Source organism: Platalea leucorodia, assembly GCF_965183815.1.
Source record: "Platalea leucorodia genome assembly, chromosome: 5".
Taxonomy (NCBI): Eukaryota; Metazoa; Chordata; class Aves; order Pelecaniformes; family Threskiornithidae; genus Platalea; species Platalea leucorodia.
The window spans coordinates 88,011,591-88,024,076 of NC_138827.1; the positions used below are offsets into that span (position 1 = coordinate 88,011,591).

General features: G+C 47.5%; 1 protein-coding gene across 6 annotated transcripts in view; it reads left to right on the top strand.

The window, feature by feature from the left end:
- The window catches only part of MRAS (muscle RAS oncogene homolog), a 41,707-nt gene that overhangs the window by 11,087 nt on the left and 18,134 nt on the right, over positions 1 to 12,486 (top strand). For 4 of the 6 annotated variants that reach the window (XM_082312445.1, XM_082312446.1, XM_082312443.1 and 1 more), the window contains one exon: positions 11,837 to 12,047. In XM_082312445.1, coding sequence (XP_082168571.1) covers positions 11,855 to 12,047 — 193 coding nt within the window. In that variant the 5' untranslated portion in view covers positions 11,837 to 11,854. Of the gene's footprint in view, positions 1 to 8,256; positions 8,291 to 11,833; positions 12,048 to 12,486 lie in introns of those variants that run through there. The other 2 variants (XM_082312448.1, XM_082312444.1) reach the window with 2 other exon arrangements.

Here is a 12,486-nt window from a genome sequence, read left to right on the forward strand (position 1 = left end):
ATGCTGTGGCAGGATGAAAGTAATCTTGTCCCTTACCAGCCTTTAATGCTTTGGGGCTTTATTTATTTTTTTTCAAGTGGCTGCAATCCCTGCCATCTCTATCTGTGCTTTTAATAGAGAGATTTTTATATGCAGAAACATGTCAAGACACCATCAGGGTAAACCATCCCATGTTGTGTTATAGCTCACAAGGTCAAGATAAAACATAAGGATATCTACAGTTGCCTTTCAGTTAAAATTTTATTTTTGCAATGTCCTTGAATGTACTGAAGTGTATGAAAAAGATTCCCCACGTGGAGTGAATGTCCCTTAGGGAGAACCCAGTGTTCAAAGAAGGGCCAAATCCAAATTTCTTTCTCTTTCTGTGAGTCCGATATTTAAAATGTGATGCAAATGAGAGATGTACCTGAGTTGCCAAGACTAAGGCTAGCATCTCTTTGCTTGGCGATTAAAAACAATGGCGCTATACAGGCATAGGATTGGCATAGGAGGTCTGCCATAAGGTCAGAGCAACACAGCGCTGCATCCCAGTATTTTTGAGAATAGACCTTGATGTCTTGACTCCATTGTGACTTTGCAGCAGGATAGCTGTACTTCTTATCTGTGTGGTGGATGGAAGAAAAGAAAGAATCTTCCTGGGCTCTGATGGTAGAGCCTAAACATTTCTATGAAATTTCTCTAGCCAAGGTCTGTAGGGGATTGAAACTCAGGAGAATCCAAGCAAGGAAACCTGTTCACATAGGAGACCAGAGTAATTGAATGAAAACAATGCTCTGGAAGAGCTAATAAAGGACCAGGGATTCTTCTTTAAAAGTAGCTCTTGATTTGACCTCGAGAGTCTAGGCAGAAACTTTGTCCAGTTTTGGTTTGTTCAGTTCATGTGTGGTCTTACCTGTGAAACGACCCTTCCCATCGCCCGGGTACAGCAGAAGTCCTGTACGCCTGTGGGAGCCAGCGCTCTGTACTGCAGCAGGTACAACTGCACGTAGGACCACTCACAGTTAAGTAAAAACAAGTGTGTCCAGCCTCAGTAAATGATGAGAAATGCAGTGATATTTGTGTTTAACTAATGTTTTATCCTCTTGTCCGATCAAAGTTCCTTATCCGCCCCTTCACCAATACCAAGTGGTCCATTTGTTGTCCACGTTGCTGTGGGGAGGGAGCTCTTTGGTGGGTTGGGTGTAGCCCAGCACATCTCCTCATCCCTCCGGGACAGCATCCCCTTGGGGAATCTGACCGTACAGTTTCTAGAAACGTGCTAGTGCCAGCCCGATGATTGACAGAAGGCATCATCTTTGGCACGGGGCACTGGGGGGCTGAGTACCTTCAAGGGTGACTTCTGAAATGAGTATAACCATGTTTGGTGTGTTTCTCCCATGTAAATGTTAGAACCAGTTTATAGGGCAAAAGCAGAAGATGTTATTGTTTGGTGTGTGTGAAAGATGCTTTGTGGCGATAGCAGTGGAGGGTGTGCCTCTCCTTTTTCCTTTAACGGGGGAGAGACTCTGCTGTTGCTTTTTATGTTCTTTTTCTTCCCAAATGGCAATTGATTTTTTGAGGGGATTTATCTTTTCCTGAAGTTGTGAGTGAATTTCTGATGTGATTGCACAGAGGTAGTGGTGGTTGGAGCCCTGCTGTTGCCTCGTTCATCGGAGGTGCTTCACGAGAGTGCAAGACACTTTTGAGGTATGATTTCCCATAGCATGCCAATCCAGTGAAGTGCTGTAGACTTGCTTGCTGGCACTGTTTAAAGCCATAATGCAGCACCACCTGCCAAACCACGGGGCATAATGGAAATGTTAATGAATGTACATATATACCCTCCCACGCGGCTGCAAGTTGAATGACTTAAAAGTTGAGGCAGAGGGTTTAGCCTGAGCATGGACGGAACAGGCTTAGGGTATCCTGATGCAGGTCTGTGCTGAAACTGGGGGGTGAGGGGTGGCCGGGGTCTGAAGTTGGGTCAGCTGAGCCATAGGGTGTTTTCAAAGATGTGTTGATTTTCAGCTGCTGCTCTCTGATATGTGGAATCGTCCACTCGTGACACCTGAGAAGAAACGTGAGCATCCAATAGCAAAGTGCAGGTACTGAGCAGGACCAGCTGGGATCCTGGTACCTCTCTTCCAAAGGGGTATCACTGCAGGATGCTTCTCTCCAGTGCTGGCAGGGTGAATGCATTCGATGGGAGGGAGAACTTGAGCCATGCGTGGGTAAACTCTGTTCCTTAAGGGTGGTTTGGCCGGTTACCTGCTGGTCTGAGCATCAGGGTGTGTGTTTGCCACCGCGAGAGCCTGCCCAGGCTGGCGGGGAGAAGGAGGAGGACAGCAGGGAGGGAGTTGACAGCTGTGCAGCTTGCCAAAGAGAAGGGCTGAGAAGAGGCGCTGGGGCTGGCCCGGCACGTGGCTGGGATGCTGGTGGTGTACGTGCACCCTGTCCTCAGACAAGTTCACAGGGGTGCTGTGGCCTCACGCAGCTGTGGGTCACCATGAGTGGGGCGGAGGAGGGGGCTGCACATGTCCCCCATCCCACTCCTCACCCCAGTACCTGGCTCTGAGCTCTGCCCACATTCCTCTTTCAGACAAGCCTGTTGGGATTTGCCAAGTATGGAGTCGCCTCCCCAGCATGTTGTACGTAAATAAGAGGCACATGCTCTTGGCAGACACTGTAACAAGCCTGGAAAAAATTACTGTTATGGGTCCTGGGCCAGCGGTTAGATCTTAGAGTCTTCCAAGTGACAGAGTAGTGACACGGACCCGGGAAATGCCTGGAAAATAGCCTTCCACATGGTTCTGGGATTTACAGTCATGAAATTCTGCCTAAAATCCCCAAGGTGCCTATTTGGGTAAACCTGGGAGATGAATTCCACACTGGTGAAGTTCTGCTAAAGCTCCAGCATCGGAGACTAGCATGCTCTGTGCTCTTCTGTACCTGTAAATGAGTATTAAATGAGCTGTGGGGAACCAGGAGGACTGTCCTTGACCCAGCAGCCTGAGAAAATTGACAGAGCGCCCTGCCCTGTGCCCTGGGGTGTAGAAGTGTTGCAGAAACATCTGTGCTGCTCAGTAGCTCACAGGTAATTCCAGGGAGCAGTGGGATGCAGAGAGGGAGTGGGCAATCTGTCTCTTTTTCCATAAGATCTGGACAACAATAGTCTTTTTGCCTAGAAAGGACGTAATCATGAGTCAAGTTTTGGAGACTGCTTGCAGTAGAGCACAGGTTTTGGAAATAGCCTGGAGATCCCCACTCTTCTCACCTTCCTCCATCTCCCCCAAAAGGCTCTGGCAGCATCAGCCATGGACTTGACAGGATTCACCTATCCCCACATGGAAATGCTATTACCAGGGACCTTCGCAGCCTTCAGCTCTTTACAGCTGTCTGAAGAGATGCAGAGTGTGTTTGCCAGGAGGGAAAGGAGTCTTTAAAAAGCCATTTACATCCCGAAAGACATCCGGTAGCAACACTGGAGATGTAAAAAGCATTAAATACCGAATTGAGCCTGACTGGAAGACAAACTTGGAGCCAAATGCATTGATTGATTTGCAGGAGGGTGACTGGGATGAGATGGCCCTGTACCCTTTCTATTCATCTCCAAAGCATCCGTAGGTGCCATGAAGTCTGTGCATTGGCTCAGTCATGCCTGCCCTCTGCACATCATGATGTCCATAAAACCACAGTGCGACAAGCCATCAAGGAGCTGGGCAGGGGGCAGGTACACAGCGTGGTCAGGATACTATTGAGCACCCCTTGTTTTGGCAGGGCGATGCAGGGCCGTGGGTGGGGAAGGCAGAATGAAGCTGTGAGTCCATGCTAGGCAGTTTTTGGCACTGCTCAGGATCTCACCCCCCAGCTCTGCGGTGCATGAATTCGGCAGGTGGACCACTCTGCCTGCCCGGGGCAATGCCAGCCGAGGCCGGGAGGGCTGTGCCCTGCACATCTGGCTGCATCGCCAGCAGCGGGGCCACGTGCAGGCAGCAGAGCATCTGGCTGCCAACCGAGCGCTGCCTCAGCACTGGGCTATTGCTTTGGAAACCTTGCTGAGCAGTATAACAGAGCAGCAAAACCACCCAGGGCAGTGGATTTGGGGTCTTTATATTGGCGTGTCAGCAGACTGGGATGTGTAGGAGGGAAGCTGCCCATTTCCAGGGATTGTGCGAGCAGGAAGGGCAGCTATTGGAATTCGAAGCCGCTTCCTCCACTGTAAATTTGTTCTTGTTGTGTTATCTCTGGCTGGGCAGGGCAGGGGAACGTCTTGGCTATCTGATTTTTTGCTATAGTATGTTTAGGTCAGCTTCATCTGTTCCATGATAACATAGGAGAGGCATTCCTGGCCTCGCTAGCAAAGAATTTTCAAGAGTAATACAGGAATCTGTCATCCCTCGATGTCTCCCAAGAGCTCTGGAAATAAATGAGTAAGGAAAGGGATGGTGGATATAAACACACAGAAGTGATGGAAGTAAAAGTAGCTGAGCCATCTGCTTCCTCAGGCCCCAGTCTAATGTGCAGGGATGCTCTCATTTCACGCCTTAGCAAAAGGCTTGGATCAGCCTCCAGTGGATACCCCTGAACTGGAAACCATACAGTTTTAATCGAGGTCTGAGAGATACAGGAATGGATCTTGGATAGCTGCTTTCTGGTTGCGTATCTGGATTCTCCTACAAAACTGGTAGTGGCAGTGCTGTAACTCTACAGATGACCCAAATCTGACTTAAGTGTTGTTTTTAATGAAAAAAAAAAAAAAAAATCTGGCTTCTGCATCTGAGTGTTGGCTTGTCAGAGTGACAGGGATCTTCTTATGTATTTTGAAAAGAGCACTAAATCACTGAGAGAAACGGGCTGAAGATTAATGGAGTGGTTGTGGGAGGTGGAGGAGGAGTTGGGGCAGGGAAGCGGAGTTCGTTTTGGATGACATTTGTCAATATGATTGACGCATCCTGTGCTGCATTTACATACAGATCAGGACACCGACAAGCACGTGCTTCCAAGTAAATACAAGTGAGCCCCTGAGCCCAGCCTGGCCATGGGAAAGCTGCTGCTCAGTGCTACAGCAAGGGCTCTTTCTTATCACTTAAGGATTCACAGCAGAGGGAGACGGGGGGGCCACCTACCACCTAAGCAATTTCCAGTGACGTGGCTTTTCATTATTATTATTTGTTCAGGCTATAATTCCATGTTTCCTGAAATAACTACCGAGTATTCATCAGGCAGCTACTGCCTTTAGCTGCCTTTTGTGTGAATCTCAAGTGCTTCATTACTCCCCCGGTGAGTTTTCTTTCTCTTACAGTAAATCTGAGCAGCATCTGTGCGGTGCGGGAGGCAATGCAATCTTGGGTTGAAAAGGAGAAAAGGTCTGGCTGGCACGTGAGGCTGGTGAGGAGTTCAGGGAGCGCAGCCCTTGGGGTACAGCATCTTTTTGCGCTGGAGGAAAATTCATGAGGCTGCTTCCAAGGCCTGCAGCTACACCCCCCAAATTCAAAACCCAACCGGTTGCAGCTCTTTATTGCTGGGTTGAGGATTTTATTTTTAAACAACAGTTGGTTTATGACTTTTTCCCCTCCTCTTTAGTAGCAATATGATAATGCTTTGATCACTGCTCCAAAAGGAAATGCCTGTAATTTCAAGTGCAGGTCTTGCCAGGTGCTGGGCTCCATCAGATCTCCTGGAAGCTGATGGGAGTTGAGAACGTTCTCACCTGGCAGGATCCTCCTTATTAGAAAACCTCAAGAGTTTTGAAATTTCACGTGGGTTTTGAACAACTTAATGCCAGAACTACAAAGGGCATCAGGCTCTGGCTTCCCACATGATGGATCTCTTCTATACTGACTTCCCACTGAAGACTTGCACGCAGCCCAGCTTTGGCTTGGTGTGTCCTTTTTGAGGCATTGACCGAGCAGGAAATCTGACAGACTGGAGGAAACCTGGCTAAGAGGTAATCATCTTTATTAAATAATAGTTGTTGGTGGTTATTCATACATCTGTGGGTCCTTTGGCTTTCGAAGATTTGGAACATGGTCATGCCAACTTGAGGGAGAAATTCCTGAAGTTCATTCAGTCCTGATCGGCATGACTCAAGGGAGGCAGCTGCCTCTTGAAAGGGCATGTCCCATGTTTCAAAGGTTCTCAGTAGCTCCCAGTCCAAGGGATTGCCTGCAACACATAAGGCTGAAGTATTTTGGTACCTGGCAAGCGTCTTTGGGTGTGTCGTGGTGGTTGTGTGGCTGCAGCCAGCAGTCTGCAAGAGGAACAGAGAGGGAAGTGTTCAGATCTTGCAGAGTTTCAGCCCTGGAGGCATTGCATGGAGCTGCTAATGCTTGCAAAGTGGCCAGGTAAAAGGGCGTAATCCAGTGAGCTATGGCTAGAGGAAGAGTTATTAATTGCGACCGTAGGAGTAGTTGGCAGCCTTAGTGGCTGATAGTCTTCCTCGGCCTCAGGTGAGGTTGGTGTCTTCAGGTACGCAGAGCTCTGGCAGGGTGTATGTGAAGAGCTATCCGTGGGCCAAAGCAAGCCAATGATAGAAAAATTCCCTTGGCCATGGGCTGATGGCATTGGTCAGCATACATACATATACCTAAGTGTATGCTAATTCTCAACCTATTGCTATAGCGGCCGCAGGCTCCCTAAAGTTGTCAGTTTTGGAGAGCTGTAGCAGAGGAGGAGGGAGCTGGTGGTTCCCACGCAGACCTTGCTGCAGCTTTTGCTTGAGGTTTCATAACAGAATTAAGCAATTTGTGTCACGTGTTGCCATGGAGACAGTAAATCACTGTCATGCTGGGCTTCTCTGTCAGGGAGACAGTGTCTTTAATTGTGCTAACCTCCTCTGCAAAGCCAGGGCTTGGTTCTGAGCTCGTTTACCTGCTGTAATGGCTTTGCCCTGAGAGCTCTGCCTCCAGGAGAGCAGAGCTGGGACTGGGGATAGGAGCGCTCACTCATTGAATATCAAATATCTGGGGTCAGTTTTATTATTGTGGTATGTGGCCACACCTCTGCTCAGATGAACAGAAATTATACCGATTTACACAAGCTGAGATCTATCTCACTTGCATTCAGAGCAAGTTTTGCAACGAAAATGGGGATTAGATACACTACCTATATGTTGTGGCGACCCATTGGGACTTGGGGGTCCAGTCGCACAAACTGAGCTGAATTTCTGTGTCTTTGGTGTTTTTATATTACTTGGCTGCTCCAAGGGGATAGCTCAGCCCTTCCACTCCATCCTTGCATCCAGACAGGTAAATGGGGTTTTACACAGTTTATTCTGCCTCCATAAAAAATCCTTTTTGCAGAGGAGGCTCAGCCTCAGTGACACTCTTGGGTCGGCGTTTCTCTTTTTTCCTTGCCGCCTACCCAGAAGTAGTCACATTTCTGACTGTCTCAGCATCACTGGCTTGTGCTGTCAGGACGCAGATCTTGCTGGTGCATATGAAGACTGTGGTATAAATCGCCTCCTTCCAGTGACTTAACCAGAGCCCTGACAGCTTTCGTCAGTGTAGGGTATAGATCTTTCTCTTGGCTGCTTCAAAATAAACAACTACATAAACTGTAAGATGATTATCATCAGAGCTTATTAGTGTATTACCACATGCTGCTTTGTATTCAGACAATAGATAAACGTCTGTGCTTCGTTTTTCTCAGTAGGATCCACAGCAAACACGCTTATTCTTGCTCCCATCTGAGGAGGACTGTGTCAGTACTCTTTCCAAAAACACATGAAAATCAGCCCAAGTCTTGTGCACTTGCCTGTAGCAACGTAACCAGCTGGCACGGAAGCTCTGCACACCTTTGGGAGTGTTTAATGTTTTCCAGGCGGTGACATATGTTGTTTTTAACGTTTGATTTATTGTCTGGTTTAGATGATAATCTCATCAAGGCATGAGCTGTCTTCTTGCTTTGGTTACCAGGGCAGGTGGAGGTATAGAGGGATTGATGAACTTGGCTTTCAGAGGGTTTGCCTTATGTACTGCATGTCGGGAGCACAGGACCTGCCATCTCAGTAGAAGGAGTGTTTCCATGAGCAGTAGAACCAGCTCAGCAGAAACATCTAAACTTGCTGCTTTTTTACACTCAATAGAAGTTTTTGTCTGTTCATGCTAACGTCACCTAAAATATGGAGGGTTTGTGCTCAACAAACCAGCCTACAGTGCTTGACTTTTTTTTTTTTAAAATTATTTTTTTTCAGTTCAGTTCAGTTCTTGTTGTTTCTCCCCAGGCTACATAGTACTCAATCGGGTAGCTTAGATGTACAGTATGACCAAACTTCTGGAAATGATGGGAAGCAAATGCCCCAATTCAACCCGTAAGTATGTTGGGCAGAGTCACAGTTTGTACAACGGGCTAAATATTATCCTAGTACTTTGGGGAGCGTTTCACGCAAGATAAGCTCGAGGCTTCTTAGAAGCGAGTTAAAGGGGCTGGTACTAAACATCAATGAAAATGTAACACTTGTCTGTTGAGCAGTAGCATGTCGTTTTGTGATGAGGTCAAAAATCATGCACAAATGGAGTATGCTTTTCACATCCGCAGCCTGTCCGCCGCCATGTCAGTAACAATTGGCCTTTCATACCGCCCGGCCGGAGCTGCTCCGCCGTGTAGAGAAGGATGGGGTGAAATCTTGGCAATGGGCAAAGCAAAAAATGGTTGTCAAATGTGCTGGGGGGGCAGGGTTTTAGCCAGGGTCTCTGTCCTAAAGAGGCTGAGAGGATCATCTGGCCCTAGTGGGATTACGTGGAAGGAAAATTTGGTCTTCCAAGGAAAAATGAGAAATGTAGCTGAAATTCATAGGTTTCTGTCTAGCCAAGCATGCTGCTTGTTGATGATGTGATCTTTGAAACATGACAAAGTGGCTTACTTTCCCTAAAACTAGGGATTATGGTGAGGAACTGCATTAAGACTGGTTGAGATCTCAGCTGGTGCTTGGTCTCCTTCTCCCCGTCCAGCAGCTGTTGCTTGCAGTGGAAATTCTTGCTGTTCCCAAGAATTTCTCCAAAGATAGTTTAGAAACAAGCAGACTTGATCATGTTTCTTCTTGCTCTGAAAATTTTGGCTTGTCTTAACTTGGACAAAAGGCCTTTGCAGCTCTTATTAGCCTCAGCAATCTCACCTCTGTGATCACCCTCTCTCCCTCTTACGGGATTTTCTTTTTAGAGGAGAAACTAAGACAGTTCCTATACGTTTGGTTCAAGGAGAAATGTACAGTACGTGACCTTAATTAGGGGTCAAGACATTTAACCTGCACAACATACAGATTGTGCATATGGGAAGTTATTTCTGTGTTTGCAGAAGTCCCTGAAGTGCAAGCTGTACGTTGTCATCATACATAACACGGTGCTGGGCAGGATGGAGGAGAGGAGATTCCCTCATTTGAAAAATGGGAGGGTTTTTCTCTTTTGGCATTGAGCTGTGACTGTAGGAGGGAATGTAACTCCCAGAGCTGTGTCCTGCTGGCACTAGTTGGATTATGTTATGGTGATCGGAGGCAAGAAAGAGCAAGGAAACTTTGTTCTCATGCCTATTTTGTGGATAGAAAAAGCATAGGGTGAATCACTCGCATTTCATTGTCTTTAATATTGTCTTTGGGCATTGCTATGATTTGAATGGTGCTCTCACAGCATGCCTCGGGTCACCTGCTGACAGCAAATGTTTTGGGGGGTTATATTTTAAATTACAGCCCAAATTCAGATACAACTGCTTTGGCCGGAGGATCTTTTTCCCATAAGTAAAACTTAAACTCAAATGCAAATGTTCACGACTGGTTTTATTTTGTCTCCTTTCATGCACTTACCTACACGTGTGGGAAGGTGGGTAAGTCATGGGGGGAAAAGCTGGTTAGTAAAGCTGTGAAATGACTGTGAAAAGCCCTTTCTTTGGATGGGGTCTCCAGTATACAGTAAGGAATGTGGGACCCCCAAGCAAGTGCCTTTATGGTTCAATCATTTGGATTAAACTGAAATAGTGATTTAGGAGAAAGGGACTGGAGAAACTAGAAAAGAAACTTGGAAGTCTGATATCTTCTTCAATATGAAATCAAACCATTAGGGGGTTATGCTCTTGTCTTTTTGAAAAATGGTCCAAGCTGGCTTTTGGGCCTCTTTGGAAATGAAGAGTCAAAGTGTTTTGTTTGGAAAATATCAAAATGAAAGAATTTCTGGGGGAAAAAAAAATACTCTATACTATAGGCTGAAATAAAATGATACTAGTTGGTGGCTCAGCTTGCACTGTGGACACAGCAGCCCTGCAGTCTTGGCTCCTAAGCACCACCTGGGTCAGCCTGCGGCACCGAGTGCATCAGCCTTGCTCAGTGGTCTCTGAGAACAAAAAAGTTAAAGTCCTCTTCTTAATGAAGAACAATCCCTGTGGTTATTGGGGAAGCCTCCAGAAGCTTATGTGAGCAAGTGGGGATACAGATCGGAATGTCAGCAGTTTCTGGAGGCTTCCCCAGAGCAGTCCTCGGCCCCCCATCAGCTCTGACCCCAGCCAGTGCCTGCAGCCGGAAGGGCACAAGCAAAACTAAAATGGATGGGAAAACCAAAATGGATGGGAGCAGGTGCCTGCAGAAAGTGTCACCACAGCTGCTCCCGCACTGTACGGCTTGTGTCAAGAAAACTGATACCAAGGAAATCAACTGCCCTCTCTTGAGCCTTATCATTAGGATGGATTTTTCTATTTTATTTTACTTTTCTACTGTCTGAAAAACCTCCCTGAAAATGCAATGGCCATTCAAATTTGGGAGGTGGCCACCCATTGCCCCTGTGATTTGAGCGAGCATCGCTGTTGCCCATGTGGGGAAAGCGGGTGGAGGACACTGCCTTCTGCAGCATACACACAAAACCACTCGCCTGGCTTCTTCGTAAATAAGTGGTCGCTGCTGAGTGTTGAAATGGGCTGTTCAGCAATGGCTGCCTCTTCTCCTTTCTCCACACACACGTGCTGTTGCCCAGTTCCAGCCGGTGAATTTTTTTTTCTTTTCTCTTTGAAGAGTCAGTTCCTCCTCGGCTCACCCGAGAGGAGGGGAGCGGTGTGACCGCGCTGCAGGGGAAGCTGCTCTCCTGGCTCTCCGGGCTGCGTCATAGCCACAGAAACCAGCCTTCCTGCCATGGCAGGGTTGGGTTTGTTTTTTTTTTTTTTTTAAAAAAAGGCAAAACAAAAAACACCTGTTGTTTCTGGCCTGCTGCCTTCTTGTTTTTATTTCTCAAACTTGAAAATGAGGGAGAAGAAAGTAGCTGAGTGCATTTTTGTCTGCCAGCAGAGCCAGGACTGGAGCTTTAGCTCCGCTTTCATCCATCACCGCCGGTTCTGCCAGCAGATCTGGCCCCCCAGATGTAATGCACCATTTAATATTTGCTGTATCCCAGGTTAAGCAGTGAAAAATAGCAAGGCTCTGGCTTCTCAATGGGATTTGGTCACTGGCAACTGGAAATTATCTGGAACTTGACAGCTGCGCTGACCCAGGGTGATTTTTGGCATGGCTGCATGGGCCCAACCCCTATAGGAAAGGTATTCAGATGATAAAAGTTTTGCACACGCCTTTGGTGGCAATTAGTGATCCTTGTAGACAAGGCAGGAGTAAACAAGCCACAGCGGTGGGGTTGTCTGCACTTCTAAGTGATGGGTCTGGGTTGCGGTAGAGCTGTTGGGGAGGGTACGTGCTGCCACTCCTGTCCAAAAGGACTTTGGATGTCAGAGTGCATCAGGGAGGGGGTATAGCCAAGGAGAACCCCTGGGATGCTGCCTTGGAGTACTGCCTTCATCCTCGCTTCTTCGGCACCAGGTGAAAGTTGCCTTGTGCGTGTTGCCCTCTTTTCATTGCTAACGAGTGATCAGAGATGATCTCTTTCTCCAGCAGGTTTAGCACACTGGAAGCATGGCTACAAGTGCCGTTCCCAGCGAAAACCTCCCCACGTACAAGCTGGTGGTGGTTGGAGATGGAGGCGTGGGGAAGAGCGCTCTCACCATCCAGTTTTTCCAGAAGATTTTTGTGCCGGACTATGACCCAACTATTGAAGACTCCTACCTGAAGCACACAGAAATAGATGGGCAATGGGCAATTCTTGATGGTAAGCCAGCTACTCTCGTGGTCCCCTTTCGTTCTTGCTGAGCGTAAGCACAAATCGACCTCAGTGCCTCCCCCAGCGTGTTGTGCCCTTGTGTCCCTCCTACTCTGCTGTGGGCTGCCAGGAATTTGAGTGCAAACTGGCCTGTGCACTGCGGAGCGTGGTCTGCAGCTGACCTCTAGCAAAGCTTCTGCTTCCAGTTGCGTTGGTTCCAGTTCTGCACAGAAATGTTTCTTGCAGGAGCACGAAAACCTATAGATCATCAAACATTTGGGGTAGGCTTCTACGAAGGGTGAATTATAGCACTGTGAGGTGGCTATTGCTAATGGTACTTCATTGTGGTTAGGCTCATCCCCTGGGAAATAACAGTGAGTGGGTAACTGAATGAGGGTTATAACCAGAAAGAACATTTAATCAAAACTGTCATCCACTGACAGTGAAG